The 17,633-nt window shown below is 35.0% G+C and overlaps 1 protein-coding gene across 2 annotated transcripts in view; it reads left to right on the top strand.

The window, feature by feature from the left end:
* Positions 1 to 17,633, top strand: part of LOC109595293 (transcription factor AP-2-epsilon) — a 55,029-nt gene that overhangs the window by 24,404 nt on the left and 12,992 nt on the right. Inside the window, exon 1 of one of the 2 annotated variants that reach the window (XM_049961483.1) lies at positions 4,862 to 5,572. The exons of the other annotated variant lie outside the window; for it this stretch is intronic. Within the exon in view, the coding sequence (XP_049817440.1) occupies positions 5,336 to 5,572 (237 nt within the window). The 5' untranslated portion in view covers positions 4,862 to 5,335. Of the gene's footprint in view, positions 1 to 4,861; positions 5,573 to 17,633 lie in introns of those variants that run through there. 2 annotated transcript variants of the gene reach the window in all.

Consider the following 17,633-nt stretch of genomic DNA (forward strand, 5'->3'; position numbering starts at 1 on the left):
TTTTTTTCGTAAATATTCATAAGCAACTGTCGGCGAATTCCTTTTTCGGGGGCCGATTTTTAATGTTAGGCTAATTAAGAGCGACATTTCAATAGTAACAAACATACGTTGCCGCTGATTCGGGCAAACTGTTTCGCAACAAATTTGATCGCCTGTTGTTAATTAAGTGAATTTTCAATTTACCAATATGCATAATTTAAATGGGTCTTTGTGTTTTTACGTGTTTACAATGTTAATAAATTACATTAATTTTGTGGTATTGAAAATGCAGGGAGCAAAATTATGCATTATGGTCTTTTATTGCTCTCTGTGAATTACGTCGGTTATTTAATGGTGGTCTTTTGCTTATTATAAATACTTAATCATTGGTCGAAGTGAAACTGTAAGAAAAATTATAATTATGCGTTACCAAGATATAGAAATAAGAACAGATGGCTAAGAGTTTACGACTAAATAAGTCAATCGTTTCTAGTATTAACAATTTAGAGAAATTGGCCAAATGATAGCTACGAAAATATTTGTTCGAATTCGAAAAACTTGAAAGAAAATAGATAACTGGATAATTCGAATATCACAAAACAATACAATCTTATCGTCAACTGAAATTAAAGCCAACCTGGAGGAAGAACATGGTTAGTAGATGGGGATTCAATTTCAACTTGTTTAACATTTTTTAGTGATCAGTCTAAATTTAATTTATAAAAAAATAATGGTTGTTGTTCCCATAGTGAAACTTGGTAACTGTTCAATTATGCTATAGGGATGCTTCAATTCTTTTGGCGTAGGCCCCCTTATACTGATTTATGTACAAAGATATATTAAACAACAATTTGCTTCCATATATTGAAGACATGATGCTGTTAATAAATATGTTTCAACATGAAAACGATTCCAAAGAGAAATCCAAAATAACAAAAGTATATAGATATAACTAAACTCATCGCAGCAATTAAATAATCTTGAAGGAATGTAGATATATCCGGAAAATGGTCGAGAATATGGAGATGGGCCAAAATTATAAAGCAAGAAAGATATTGTACAAAGTATTAATGATAAATTAAATAACACAAATTTAATCAGTAAAATGCCTTTGAAACTGTAACATTTTATAAAATAAGAATATTATAATACTAAATACTATAAAACAATAATAGTAAATTAATATTATTTTAACAGTTTAACATTAAATGAAAGTTATAACTAAAATATTTAACATTTTATGCTACAATAATGACAAATGAAGAAAGTGAAACATAAAATGTATGAAAAATAATAAAGCATTATTTCAGAAAAATTACCACAATTATCTTATGTGGGGTGCTAGATGCATTTCTGCTCAAAATGTTCGTAAAAAGGCCTTCATACAATGATATAGAATATTTGTTTTGATTTACAATACATACATATATACATATACACCGTCCAAACTCTTGACCCACAAATATATTTGGCAATAAAAGAGAATAACATGTTATAATTAATCGTACATAACTTCTTGCTTTATTATGAAGGTTTTTAGCATATTTGTTTGTTTGGTTTGGTATAACACTGGTAGAAAGAAAAATAAAGAATCTAAAAACAAAAAAGTAGTTTATTGAAATTTGTAAATTTGCAAAATAATGTACTTTAAAGAAACACTAGATACTCTAATATTCTGTATATCTTCTCTGTTCTGGAGCAGTGAATTAATCTGCCGTGGCATTGAAAGAATTAAATTATTAATGTCCTCTTGCAAAATGTTGGCCAAATCGACTTGACTTGCTACAATTAGCTCCTGAGGAGTTGCAGGTGGATTTATTCTCCTTAAAATTATTTGACCAAGCATATCTCAGACCTGGTTCTCTTTCCAATTCAATCTTTGCACATTTGCTTCCTGTAACGCATTTTGGATGTTGTGTGTATTTTCTTAATGCTTAAAAATGTTCTGAAATATGTGTAAAAAAAATTCTTTATCATATTTGACTTCATCTTTTCTCTGATTTAAAGAAAAACGGACTAATTTACCCTAAAAATACAGACCACATACTCCGATTTTCAAAATTATGAGTTTTTGAGTATTGGAAAAACGAGGGCTAAAACATTTTCGGATTTTCAAAAGGTTCATTGCCAATGTAATGCGTCATTTTTGTGTAAACTGGTGTATTTCTATGGCGGCTCATTTTTATCACATGTCATAGGCCGCGATAAGCCCAATAATAATATAATAATTCCACTCCGCGTTGTAATAGTTTAAGCAGGAGGGAACGGTATGCTCAAGGCTGTACCACAGTCGCAGGTGCAAAACAATGAAACACATCGAAAGGTAAAACCACTTATCTATAATGTTTCTAAGTTTACCAAACCACTTATGTCCATACGACCATTCGAGATAATTTTATTCGGGTAATAATTTCCCACTTCGAGATTGGCCTTATTACGGTACAGTTAGGAGGAATTATTTTAAAATCTGTGTTTGTCTATCTGTAGAAAGTGAATTTAGAGAGTAATCGTAAACGATAGTCGACGGCGGTGCAGTAAATTATAAGTAAAATTGTTTTTTCGGTTACCAATAAATCCATCGCCAATCCGGACGGCGGAATTCCTGCGCGCCAGTCCAATCGACGGTCTGGAAGGCCCTAATTAAATCATCAGTTATTCAACTTCGGTCGAGGATACATAAATCAGCGCGCAACATCGGTATTATGGGAATGGGGCAAAAATAAAACCAACAATTTAAATAAACATGGGACTTCATAGCGCGAGAGCCTTGTAAATTATTTTCCGTTGAAGAAGAACGCGGCACATAGGTGTGGTACCGCACTGCGTGTGTAAAGTAGTTGTAAACGACGCACGGAGAAATAAAGATAAAGTATTAATCAAAATATTATTCCAGCATTTCGTCCCACGTCCAGCACCAAATTGACCCATAAACATTTTAATACGGATTGTCTCACCATTTACTGATACCGGAGAGCGAATGACGTCGCTTGCGCAATAAATTTCTTGTTTGTTGCGTTGCGTTTTGTTTTTATAACTAACATATCGTGTGCATCGCTGTTTCTAGATGTCTCGATGTTTTGGTAATTGTAAGAACGGGTTAAGAAAAAAAATAAACCGGCATCGTAAAGTAAAATCTATATGAAAGTAAGTCTTCAATTTATTGTCAATAAATTACGGACCGTAAAATACTTTGTGCCATAAATTACTTTTGATTAAAATTTTAAAAAATGCAATGATATTAACATGACAAAGTAGAAAGACCATGTGAAAGTTTAATTCGGTACGATAAATTTTAAGTTTTTTTGATAAGCTTTTTAAAATTTGGACGATACTTTCATTGTTGATTTACAATATTTGATACATTTCATTTGTCATATCAATTATCATGTCATAATTTATCAAACACGTAGTAATTATAGTGAAACAGATGTTGATATGCCTTCATAATTATTGTGTTTCCTGTTTGATTATTTATTTTAATACATTATTTTTTATTTCTATTTGTTTCAGGTAAGTCAGATAAATGCGACGTGAGGTAACTTAAAATAAGCACAAACAATCTAAATTAATCCATAATTATAGTAATAATAAAACATAGACAAATAAAAGAAGAGCAGTTAACATTGGAAAAGTTACAATCGAGTTGTTACTATTTAGCTTTCGATGTTGCGGTTTCGAATCGTCAGATCGAATCAGTACGAGCTGATATATTCACATGACGTAGGCAAAATTGACTAGGAAAAACTACGTGCCGCAACCATGAAACACATTTACTCCCCACCGGGTCGAACACATACCAAACACAATGATTCTATTATCTTAACAATCTTTTTATCAATCTGACAAATGGTTAACGCAAACATGTTATGATTGCATTGACCCAGCCGGACTCATGAAACAATTACATACGTGCCATGGCGAAATGGCATTTATCAATCTTCACAATGGCGATGAAGAAACATCCCACGCTAGTCCTGGCCGAACAAAAAAATCAATTTGGTATTAATCTGAAACAAAGATGACGGTAAAAAGGCATTAGGTCATCGGTTGGATCCAACGGTTCTGTCCTCTAATGAAAAATTGTCTTCCATTACCACCATATCATCATACTAGATTTATCCAAGTAGTTACAATGAGAATCTCCAAATTTTACTAATGTATATATGTATGTAGTACATTCATATAAATACTATTTAAATTTCCAAAATGGAATCTGATAACACATAATATTGGTCAACAATCGTTTAATTCGTTTAGTAATCCACAACATTTCTATACTGGCCTGTCCATATTTTAGCAAAATATCTTTCCCCTGGCATTTTCAATTCAAGTATTAAATACAAATCAAATAATTTATTTTATTTTATTATTATCTGTTAAATTATATGAACGAGTGTAAAAATATTGTAAAGAAGTATTAGTTTCGAATTAGATTTTTAAGATGTTCATTAGTTTCTAATTTTTAATTACGAATGGTTTTGGTGTTATATATAAATATAAATTATATTAAGTTAATTTTGTATTACAAAGGATCAGTTTTTTGATACTATATTATGGACAAATTGCTGATCTGCTGATGACAAGTAAATATGATTCGTTAAAAAAGGATGAAAATGGTTTGAAAAAATGAGAAAAAGGCGTATATTGTACTCTTTGAATGCCTGTTGTAGTGGAATTTAGTAGTATCCTCTTCCAAATACTCTCAATTTGAAATTTAGTGAGTACTAGTACCATAATTTAGTGGTTATTTAGTTGGTATTTACAATAAATGATGATTATTAGTGATTGGAACAAATTTTGAATTGTGGTTTAACATTTGAAGAAGACAGTGAGTACCTCGCAGCTTCAATAAGTACTGAAAGCTCTTAGTTATGAATAATATAAAAGAAGCAGCGTTGTTACAATTAGAAATATATGGGTAATCTGCACGTCTCGTTGAATGGTGCGACACCTGTTTCGTCGGGGAAAAGGTCCATTATGCAGATTGCCCCGGTCCTCGCAGCACGGCAGCCTCCCGCTCAAAATCCAACCTCTCTCATTCGGAAACAATTTCCAATCGTGCCTCGGCCGGATTATATAACGAGTTGGCCGAGAATCGAACAGGTATCCCGGGCGACGAGACGCGGGGGGGTCCTCTCCCCCCACACCGACCCGACCGCTGGCCACTTGCTCTAGGCTACTCGCAATCAGTTCGCTCCAGGCCTTCTTACGCGCGATCCGCGGTACTACCTTCGCGCGTAGGCATGCTTAGGTGATTTTTGTTGTGGGTGCACCTCGATTATACCAACTCCCCCTCGCGATAATTAAAAAAGGAGAGAATAATAAAAAGACGGTAGCCGCGTACGTCGTCGCGGAAATGGACGCGCACCCGGATTCGCCGGACTCCCTGGCCAGCGATCAACTGACTGTTGATCTGTTGAACAGCGCCGGTGCCAGGACGAAAAGGCGACGGATCGTCGTCAGCGACATTGACATCGATAGGAGGGATGGCACGCCCGACATTGCCGCCAAAAACAATAACAACGACGTCGGGTTCGTGCTCATCGAGGATGAGCAACACGAAAATGGTACCACCGAAGATGAAGACGTCGAAGTATGTATCACCCGTTTTCGGTACCACGTGATTTGTAACCTTTACAATGTTTTGTTTATATTTACCATAATGCAATACTAATTGTTGTTTCGTGTCGCTGGGCTTCAAAATTTGTTTTGCCACGTTGATCTCGGCCGGACCGAAAGGTTTTTAATTATTTTTCCGCCTCCGCACTTTGCGCTACTCAAACACGCAGCACCCTTTTTTGTGATTTCATTTTTCAGCAATTAAGCTCGGCCATGCGACGAGTTTTTGACGCGAAAACTGTATCGATACATCGCCCTCGCTTGTTATTAGGTTTTGGTATGCGGGGAAATCGATTATCTGCGGCATTATGTAAAGTTAATTGTTTACAAAGTGGTTATTTATACACTTCGTCGGCCTTAATGGCAGGCAATAATAACCGGGGCTGTAATGGCTTGTCAATCACTGAAATTATCTTCTAAATTTACAGTAATGGCGCTCAAAAAATTCAACTTTTTTGTGTTTGCATTTGCAAATTGCCGGTTGCGGACAACTTGTTCCTGAAATAAATTCGTTTGTCCATAATTGTTCTGGCTTTTAGCATCGCATCAATTCCGATTATCGGGCAGGAATTATCATCAAGGTCTGTATTAACGAATCGAGAGTTGATATTATTTTAATGCAATACTAAATAAGCGACACAAACGCTGGATTTCCTGTAATTTGGTGTCCAGCTGTGTCTGCACCATCGATAATCGACCGAAACAGCGAAATTGTTTACTAAGAACGGCGAAGGTTAAAATCATCAATAACAGAATGGGCACTTGAAATTTCTTTACATAATCCAAAGTGATTTTTTGCATAAATAATGGCACTGAAATTATGTGTTATTACATTATTACTCGAAACCTCACATAGACATTGTTCGTCGGAGGGAAAACATTGCAACGCGTTACTCGCTGTTTACCCAAGAATGCGATTTATTGTACAGATATCATTAAAGGCCTGTGCAGTTTGTAAATCTTCCATTTTACTGTCAATATTCAGTAGAGGATTATGCCAATAAAACAATAATTGCGGCACACTTCGGTCAATTTTGCGGCCGGTTCCTCGCCTCATCCACTGCTGAGGTCTCCGTTCCGATGGGAGTGGAACGTCGCCTATGATATGTTAAACCATTGTTAATTTTATGCTTTCGAAATCCTTCATTAACGTGGCTAAATCTGAAGATTTTTTTCGGTAATTTAACGCAGTTTTTCATAGCATCCATTGTGTTCGCGTCCCAAACGTATTGAATCAATTAATTTGCTTTTTCGGACGCACGAATCATTCTATTTTTTCTCCATAGAAAGACCGCAATAACTTTTGGCGAAAAAGACGATCGGATCGGCTAATGGACGGCAATTTGCCGTAATAACAAACACAAAAACAACAATTGCCCAAAGTGAACACACCAATATCCAATTGGTCACGGACAGGCGGCCAAAAAGTCGCCGATACAAATCGAATCGTCTTGCACCTTCGGCGACGGTCCAGAAACGTTAAGACGCCGGAAGAAGCTCAATTTATAATTAAGGTGCCGAATTTCCCACAAAAATACCCATAGACAAAATTGGCACCCGAACAAAACAATTTCAGCGGCGACTTGAACGATCGACGGCGAAGGGAAACCAGTCGGCACGGTTTGAAACGGAGCGAACCGGGGAACCCAGAACAGGTAGATGCGACGACGGTGACGACGACCGGAGAGACAGAGATTTACAAGTGTACGAAGGTTGCCCGGGGTAAACTAGGAAACCCTCCCGCGGGGTATCGCCCGTGTTGCCGACTGTCGCTTGTGCCTTGGTCCGCAATTAACCTTCGACTGGGCCACGTTGCCCATACGTAAACGACGGGCTGCATCTTGTACACACTTCCTTCGATCCGTTCCATCGTCATCGGGAATTCGATGCTGTTCGTCGCTCCTCCTTTTGTTTTTTTTTTTTTTAATCCTCTTGTGGCGACAAGTCTTCTTAGCCTCCTTTTTTATTTCGTTCCTACGGATATTAATTGAGTCTCGTAAATGCTAATTGAATGGTCAATAAAAGCAAGTAGTGAGCGTAACATAACTCGCTGATTATCTTTAAATGCCTTTTGGAAATCTCGAAAAATTATTAAGTCTCTATGCTATTCTAGGAACGATGAAAAATAACACATCTCGTTTTTATTTTCGAGAATGTTTCTGATTTTATACGTTCCGACCACTTGTTAAAGTAACTGTTCTTTATAACGATTAAAATTCCATATTTACAAATTATGGGTGTTTTCTCTAAGTGGTCGACATCTTTCGAATATTTTTTCCTTTTACGAACATAAACCAGTTGGAGTTTCGCATATTTGCAGTTAAATTGGTTTTTTTGTAATCACAATAATTACCAAATTACCGCGAGCTTTCGTATTAGGTAACAAATACTGTATTATTAAAAAACTATAGATGCGAATTCTGCAATTAGTATGGTACACAACATTAAAATATTTTCCCATGACACCGAATCTATTTTATCTGATTAATTAAATGACGCGATTATCTTTATTGTCCAGATGGTGAATTTCTCAAATTCCTGCAGAAAAAATGTCATAAAACAACGCCTACCCATTAACCCGATAATTATTTTATCTTAAATTCCTAAAATCTTCATTACGAATAGGAGAAAAATTATCCGGCTGTTGAAATGCGACTTGTTAAAACAAAACTGCTATGAAGAAATGTCCGATTAGTTTAGAGATGAAATTAAGATAGTTGTAGTTTTCATATATAAACAATTAAAAAGTTTTTATTAAGAAATAACGGAGAAAATTTCCATTTATCATACTGTAAATTTCTTACGTGCATTCTTAACCCTTCTTTGTTGTACAATAGCTGTTTTATATCTGCACCAAAACAAATTAATATGATGTAATAAATTAATCGCAGCTCCACTACTGATGGATTCAGAATTAATTCTAATTTCTCGTGTGATTAATTATTGGGACTGGTCAAAAATTAGTTAATTATTTATGGAACTCGAAGTGAAAGTTGGCTATTCAATTTATCAAATTTAGATATTAGTAATGAACGACTATAATATGTTGGAGTAAGCAGGTTATTCGATATTGCATTCTTGTCTGATGACACAGATAAGTAAATGTGTTTTGATTAAAGTTCCACACAAAAATAATTACCGACTTCCAAGGAATTCCGATCCTACCAAATGGAACATAAATAATTTATCGATTTTTCCCCATAAAACCTTTGAAATGTATAATGTATGGCCCAATACGATTTTCAAATACATACATAGATCCAATGGACTACAGTTACCTTCTTAGCTCATAATAGCTGGCCTGAAAATATCTAGAAGCTGTATTCCTTTTTTGGCTTTGACATTCGATCAAGATATGATAACATTGCTGAGAAATCGATCAATTATTAACTTGGAACAATGTTTTATTCTAATCTCGACCAGATTCTTCGGCAGATAGCGAACTAAAACACGGTTCGAACGTTGAAAGCGGTCAAAGAACTACACACCATAATTGCCTCTTTAAATTTTATCGTGGTGGACGTTAAAAATGATAATAAAAAGAAAAAAGAAAAACGCGAGCTTCTTGACAAACCGATTTGTCATGAATAAGGAGGCGTATCATTGGAACCGAGACCGCGTTTATAAAATCGTCTGTGCACTAATAGCACGTAATTCAATTTCTTAAAATCACTTGTGCAAACACGACATTCGAAAATGTCGAACCGAAACGGTAATTTCGCGCACAACATGACAACGTCCGACAGGATTAATTTACACCGTGTTGAAATGGAATTCCTCGTATCGTACATCTCACAACTTGACCCACGGCTATCAGGTTATAACTTCTTTTGCATTACAATTCATACATCGAATGTATCATAAAACGCAAATTACACCGGATAGTTTTGAATACGGAGCGAGACTTTGAATCTGAAATAAGAAGAAAAAAAATGGTGTGTCATCATCAGCGGGTGGGGGATCCTTTTGCTGATTTTCATAATTGTCGGTTGTCAAATGCAAAATTTAATTTGTTTATTTTCTCTTTTTTTTTGTTCGTCGAGGCTCGTGTTATTGTGGTATATAATTTAATATTTTTTTCTTTGTCGCAATGACGTCAGTATGATCTCAGGAATACCGTTCGCTGCTAACTAATACACGAGTGAAAAAATTGCGAAATATGTTATTCCCCAAAATTATAACCGACACAAAATGCCATTGCGTTGATTGGAAAAGTTATTCGAACTAATTTTAGGGGAGAGGAACGAGCCATTTCCGTTTTTCACAAGTAAATAGGATGTTTGGAGGGGTGGTTGAAATGTAATTCAGAATCAATTTGCATACGATACAATTTCTGAGCAATAAATCAGTCCATAATAATAATTATTTTAAAATATCGGCATTTGTCTTATATTATATCCTTTTCACTTAAATAATAATTCTTTCGAGGTCGTATTCCTTGAATTAAACGAATGATACATGTAATTCCGTACATTCTAATTTAATAATTTTAATGGTTGCATGCTAAATTACATTTAAATTCGCTTACATGTAATAGTTTTCCCTTGAGAGTTTCAAAAACTAATATCTATAAAATAAAAATTGTCACTTTCAAAGTCGGCCTTATAACTATGTGCACACATAACAAGGGAATCACACTAAGATATTGTCTCATTACTGAGTGAGAGTTAAGAGAAACACCCCTGTAATTATTTTATTAACTTTTTTATTCATGACTCGCATTTAATAGGTCAAAAACTAAATTATTCATCATCCAAAGCTCTACTATATCATTTAGTCGAGAGTTGAGGAAAAGTTGATTAGGTAATTTTTTATGAAAAAATTTACTTCGTCATTTCATAAAAAAAGTTGCATATTAGTAAGTCTGTGGCAGGTTAAAAAAATTCTTCATTTCACTTAAAGAATATTTAGTAATGGAAAGAACTACATTGGTCTTGGATTCATTCAAATTCATTCTCACATTGTCAAAATATTTCATAACATTCTAAAAAGCCATATTCGAATTTCCCTTCAGATCCGAGAAACTCTCACTTATTGCCAACTTGCAATTCTATATTATGATGATTATGATGATTTGTGAATATGATTTCGTGATCTTATTGATACTAAGGCTTAAACTGTTTATGTTAAGTTACTACTTGATATTTTCAGATATTTTTTTATACTGGATGATCAGAAAATTTATTAGAAGAAAATGGTTTTTAGCTCTGCTACAGACTTTTATTTTTTATGGAATTTTTTATTCATTTTGGAGAATATTTTTTCTAAAGACTGTTTCCATCTTAAATATACCACAATATACTGTGAGATAGTAAAAATTCTCATTTTCTCCTACATTTTCTGTAGGAAATTGAATGCTTTAAAAAAAAGGAGGTAAAAGTTTGAAGAATTAAGAAAAATTTCGTAGTTTTATAACTCGTAGATAATTAAATATATTATATATTGGGCATATATAAAAACACTATAAAAAAAGGTCACTTCTGGTTAATCGATTACTCTAACTATTCGCATTAGAATCCCAATGCATGTTGATTTTAATAGTTTTTTAATAAATATTTTAAATTTATCCATTTAAATTAACGAATTTTCATTAAAAAGGATAAATTAATAGCTCATCTTTGGAGAGCATTTTTTAAAAGGGCCTAGGAACCAATTTTTCAGTGTGGGAAGATAAAAAAAAAAATAAGGAAATGAATGGTTCATAACACTAGAATTACTCATTGGATTTCAGTCACCAAAATAGCATTGAATAGAGGATAAAATACCTTTTCAATCACAAGACCACTCTTGACATTGAGAAAAAAGTTCATAATGTCCATATAGTGCTGGGAAATTTGTTACATCCCAATTTTATGGTTAAATTTAATTAGATTGACATTTCCATGATTTTTACCTCCAGTTTCCTTTGAAATTGGCACTAAAATAATATAGAAATTGCTAAATCTTCATGAAGTAATATATTCAATTGATTTCTCAATAAGTCAATAAGATTTCTTCTTGTTATTTTTACTTTTATTAAATTGTGTATTTAACAATAAACGTTTAGTGTTACAAGGTAATCGCAGCGACACTCTCCAAAATCCGATCCATCAATCGCACACGCCGCGTGCGATTTTTTCGAGATGTCGCCGAGACGAGCGCGGCGAAAGAATAGCGAGGAGCATCGTGACTCGGAGCGCGTTGCATGCAACCGCCGGGGGCCGTTGGGGTGCACATGGCCGGTAGCGGGCGGGCCCGTGCTTCCGACCGTACGGCCGCTGCCCGGCAGCCACTTGCCGTTTGGCCGGGGGCGATGCGTGAGTCGTGTGCCCCGGAACACTGCCTTCCGGACGGGGCCCCGGGGGCATCCCCCCGCGTGCCGTAAGTGCACGGGCTGCTCCCGAGGCCCGCACCGCTAAATTACTTCTTTATCGTTCACGATTCAATTTGCCGTACGCTAATCCCGCGCCTCCTAATTACACGCCGGCCGATCGCCCGATCTCCCGAGTGCATCTGCTTGATTAGCTAATCAACAAAGTGGCCGGACTGCGGCAAAAATCGGGTCGGCCCACGCTCGGTTAATATCGAATTCCTGCGTGTCGTGGCACACGTGCAAAAGGGTTTACGAGGAAAAATGGCCGGATGGTATGTTATATGGTGATTATCGGGTTTTATGGTGATTCAAAACGGTTCTTACATTTCGTCCGGCGATGCGACGGACGGAGTGGCACTACCTAACGATTACGAGCTGTCTACGATTACAATTATAAAATGGGTTAACACTCAACTGGGAGGCTTGGGCGTCTGTTTATGGTAAAAGCCAATTAGTGCCGGATCCTCAAAAACCAAACTTTGAAAGTATAATCCAATAATGTGATAAAAACAGTCGGTGGGGTTTTTTTTGTTGGAACAATATTTAGACGCATAATCCATTGTGTAAAGAGGAGCAAACGAGTACGAAACCACAATTGTAAAGAACGAATAGGAACTAGTTATAAAATTTAATCTCATTTTCTGCATTGTTGTGGCGTTTATCCGTTCGTTTGGCCGCACGAAATTGGACTGCACCATTGGAAATAGGCTCAGCGAGAACAAACATCCATTTTCTTAAATTACTATAATTTCTGGCGGTATTAATGCAAGAATACTAATCTTACGTACGTACCATCATCTGGAGGATACCGTTACAAAAGAGTAAATAGCATATCGTCGAGGAATAAAAACCGGTTACGGTACGATTTTTCATCGACAAAAATCAAAAGTTATTTGGTAATATTATTGATCGTGGGGCTTTGTAAAATCTTAATGTGAAGGTTTCTCGTGTTAGTGTGGCACCATTTACCTCAAGCACGTGCTCGTTCAGCATTTACGATTCCATCAATTTTACTTCGTGTTCATGCCAAGCTTTTGTTTATACATTTCACACTATAATAATACTAAATCATATTTCGACATATTCTGTTTTTGATAACCCAGATCGTTAAAATGTATCGCGTTTGAGCACAACGAAATGTCAAAATGGAGAAAACAATGCTTAAATTATTACTTTTATAACAGTCAGTTGTACATCTCCGGTCGTCTAGTCAAAATGATTAATTCGTAACATATGTAAAAAAGATTTAGTAATAATAATGGCATTCGTTAATTACCATTCGGAATACTGCCTTCAATCAGGCGAAGAACAAACGGAATGGGTGTGCCTAATTGATGTAAATAAAATAATTAATTTTAATTTTGTGTTTTCACAGTTATAGGAACTACAGTCTGTTTTTAGTGTGGACGGCCGACTAATTATATGAAACTGGTGTGTTGGTAACTAAAGAACTTAATTGCCTATTAATGATCATTGCCCTTAAGCCATCGAAATCCAATAATCGGGCCCCGTCAGGTTGTTACATTTCGATTGTGCCATCCGTACACACAAGTGTCACGTTCCCGATTTCATTGAAAGAACAAATATGATTTGATTAATTGGCTCGCCATTTGCAACGGCAAAAAAATCAATTTATCCAAGAAATCATGTACATGTGCCATAATCTCGTGTTCATCGCCGATTTTTTTTTTTTCTTTATTTTTTTTTTTTTAGTACCGTCCGAAGAAGCCGAAGATTGTGGAGATAGTAGACAATTACTTTTTGCCGCAGTAAATTAATTCTAACTGTTCAGTTTAATAGATTCCCCGTACATGGACATGACTTGATTTAACTTACGCACACAGTTGACTTTGATTGGGGGAAGGAGTGCGGTTTTTAACGGCCGATATTTTACACTTCGAACGGTCACCAGAAGGCGGAAAAAAAATTTGGCTCGGAGGAACGTTGCCGGTAGATTTTGCACGTAATAGGCACGCAAAATGTTAATTATTTTTTTTTATTGTGTTACGTCCATGTCGGGTTGATGAAGATGTCTTGTCGAAATCGGATTTGGGTGTGTGAACTTTTGAACGACTTGACATCGGTACAACACGGTTTTCTGTTGCAAAAACGGGGGATCCCCGCACAGGTTGGGATCCAAAAGGTCGTGTCGGAGTAAATTGAAAATGACAACAAATCTAAATGAAACAACGAGCAACAATAACGTAACAAATATTTACTGTACTTTAAATTGATTGGTCCACTGTGTAATGAATGCTGCTGTAACAATGAGAGTTTGAAACGTATTTCTGAAAGCCTCTTTTTTGTCTCAAATACATATTGTTGTGTAAGACATCCAATCTATTATTAAATGCATCGTACACCATTATTAATAAATTGCTTTTTTGTTATTCCATAATCGGAGATTTTGACAAGATCGGTACGTGCCAGTAATAATTTAGTACCAAAAATGGGAAGTATTCTTTAAGGAGTTAATTATTTCGGTTAACTCTTTAATTAACGCCTTTGAAATAATTTGTATTTAATGTCCCAAACAATAGGGACGTATTCAATTCAATTTTCTCCATTCCATAGCGACTGTTTAAAATCTAATTGAAATTTTAAACGTCAAAGAATTCGTATTATTGATAATTTAACATGCTTCACTATTAACAAATCTACATATATTACGGGAACTTGATGGATTTCCTTAATTTTTTATCAAATTACGTGGAATTGCTAATTTGTGGTTACAATGTTCGTATTAGCAATTACCAACGTTTGTATCATGCGAGCCTTTATAATTACGAGGAATGTCTAGTAAAATCAACGTCGCAGTTCTTTACAAAACCAATTCTGCATTATTTTAATAGAAAATTAATTACAAACTAGTTATGGACGGGACCCAAACACAACCAATATACATTAGAAAGTTTGTAGATTTTAGTTTGATAATTACGTCGAAATATTCGAGAATTCATTACAGTTCAAGTTAATTATATGTCAGATCTTAATTGAATTCGACATGTGAAATATTTAGAATTTTAATTGAAGTGGTTCAGTTGAATTAAAAAAAAATGTCTAAAATCAGAGGTCACTAATATCAATCTATCTATTTTGATCCTTTTCGATCTATCTTTCTATCAATATCTCCAGTAATAAGTACTGTAAAAGATCCATAATCAAAAGTTTAATTATTTGAACAGGGGATCACTTTAAAATGTTAAATATCGATTTTAAATTCGAGTTTTGCGGCTAAAAACACATAGGATTTGTCTGAAACATTTTTCTGTTTTTGATAGCAAATTACAGCTTCATTTAAAGAAAATATAATTGCTATTAAAATAATATACTGGGTGATTTTTTAACAGGAAAATTTTTGGTAAATGCCTCGAGTACCTTACCCTAGGTGGGACATGATATAACTTTAAAATCTTAAATAGGAACATGTTTTTTATTATAGATTTGTTTTTTGCGGCTAAAAATGCATAAGATTTGTTTGGAACATTTTTCTGTTTTCGATTTGAATAAGATTACAGCTTAATTTAAATAATATAATAGTGGTTAGCCCACCTCACCCTAGGTGGGACGGGGGAAAACTTAAACTTAAACCTTAAATAGGGGCCTATTTTTTATTATATATTCGTTTTGTGACTAAAAGTATATAAGATTTGTTTGAAACATTTTTCTGTTTTTGATTTGAAAAAAATTACAGCTTAACAACAATAATTTTGTTTTTAATAAAAAATATAATAGTCATTAAAATACTATACAGGAAGATTTTTTTACAGAAAATTTTTTGGTAAATGACTAGAGTAATATGAATCATTGTGGAGCTAAAATTAGTCCACATCACCTTAGGTGGGACACGGGATAACTTTAAAATCTTAAATTGGAACCTATTTTTCATTGTAGATTCTGTTTTTGACGACAAAAATACATAGAATTTGTCTGAAACATTTTTTTATAATTCATTTGAATTATTCCAGTTTAAAATATTCCCTTTAATATAAGATTAACAACTAATTTATTTATTATTAAACAAAAAATAAAATAAAACAACCAAAAACATGTGAACCACAGAATCTGACCGTCTGTAAGTAACCGCCGTGTTATTTATAACAATCGCATCACTCGACGATGACTAATAAAATGTAATTAAACTTTTCCAATAAAAAAAGCAAAGTAATTTTTCTGCAAATCCTGCCGAGATGCCTGCATGCGACCCGTCCCGTCCCGTTGACAGTCCGATTGAATATTTCACGTAGACGATCACAGAACGGGCGAGAAGTGTGGAGATGTGTGTGTGTGTGTTTTTTCCCGTCCGCAGCCTCGAGGGGGGCCCGCGGGGGACCGCTAGTACGGCTGGAGGCTGCAGGTCGCCCGGAGCGTTGTGGAATGCCGTCAGGCGAGTGTACACGCCCTGGTCCCCCCGATAGGGCCCGGAATCCCCACCAACAATCGGCCGATTCACCGGGCCGACTACCGGGGAACATCCGATAGTTCATTAATTCCATTTAAACACACCGGAGCAGTCATTCATATCTTCACAATCAATTCGCCGAGATACGCGGCCGTATTATTAAGTTATTTAATACGGGCAATTAACTCGGGGGGAGCAAAAATGATTTCTTCATTATTTCTAATTGTTGCAAATTATTGACTGGGGATTTTTTGTTTGTTTACTCTTACGTGTTACGGAGGAAGTTTGCACGAAAGCGGCCACGCCTCGTCGTCGTCGTCGAAATTATGCATGGACCGGACTAGAAGCGATATTTCAAAATTTAAACATCAACATGTAATGTCGGTCACTTAATTTTTAAAATTATTTATCACAGTCTTCTTGATTGAACGAAATGAATTAATAATCCGGTACCGGTTCTCGAACTTAATATTCATTAATTTATTTCTGTAATCTAAATCTGTCCAATATCATTAATTAATGGCTGTCTTATATTTTTATTATACAAATTTTACATTCAAGATTTGAACATTATACTTAACGTTTTGCCGTGCGTATAATTTTGCAATAATTTGAATAACCCAGATAAGATTAGTTTATGCACTTCGACACATCGATGAAACTTACCAAACCGTAACCTTTCTAAATCGGCAATAGAAAATTTAATGTTTTTCTTATTTCGAAACAACGGAGATAAAACGGATTTTTCTCGGAATATAGAGGTTATTTTATGACCGAATACCATAGATTTACTGCCCACTAATAAAACCAAACATTAAAATAGGAACAGTCATTTAACAATTAATTGCTGATACACTAATTAAGTGTGTATTTCTGAGGCATCCAGTAGTAAAACTTTACGAATTTTTACAGTAAATCCAATAGGTACAAAAGTTAATTATACAGACATCGAGGAAGTCATTAAGGCGTTAATGAAGTTTTAAATACATAATTTATTTGCTACGAATTTTATGTTACTACTGAGAAAATTGAAAGCAGCACTAAATTAGAAACAGATAATGCTGAAGCCGACCACCAAATACGTATCGCTGTTAATTCCACAGTCCCTCAATGAACTAATTACAACAAAGCTCGTCTCCTAGAAAGTTATTAACGTACCAATAAAACGACCAGCTGCCGTTATTAAGAGTAATTCATATTTCTGAAGGGGCGAATTGAAGTGTTGGCAGTAGTTTATGCTTCGTTATGAGCGAGTATCCGATTTGCATTTCGACCATAAAC

The sequence above is a fragment of the Aethina tumida genome, chromosome 1 (assembly GCF_024364675.1).
Source record: "Aethina tumida isolate Nest 87 chromosome 1, icAetTumi1.1, whole genome shotgun sequence".
Lineage (NCBI taxonomy): Eukaryota > Metazoa > Arthropoda > Insecta > Coleoptera > Nitidulidae > Aethina > Aethina tumida.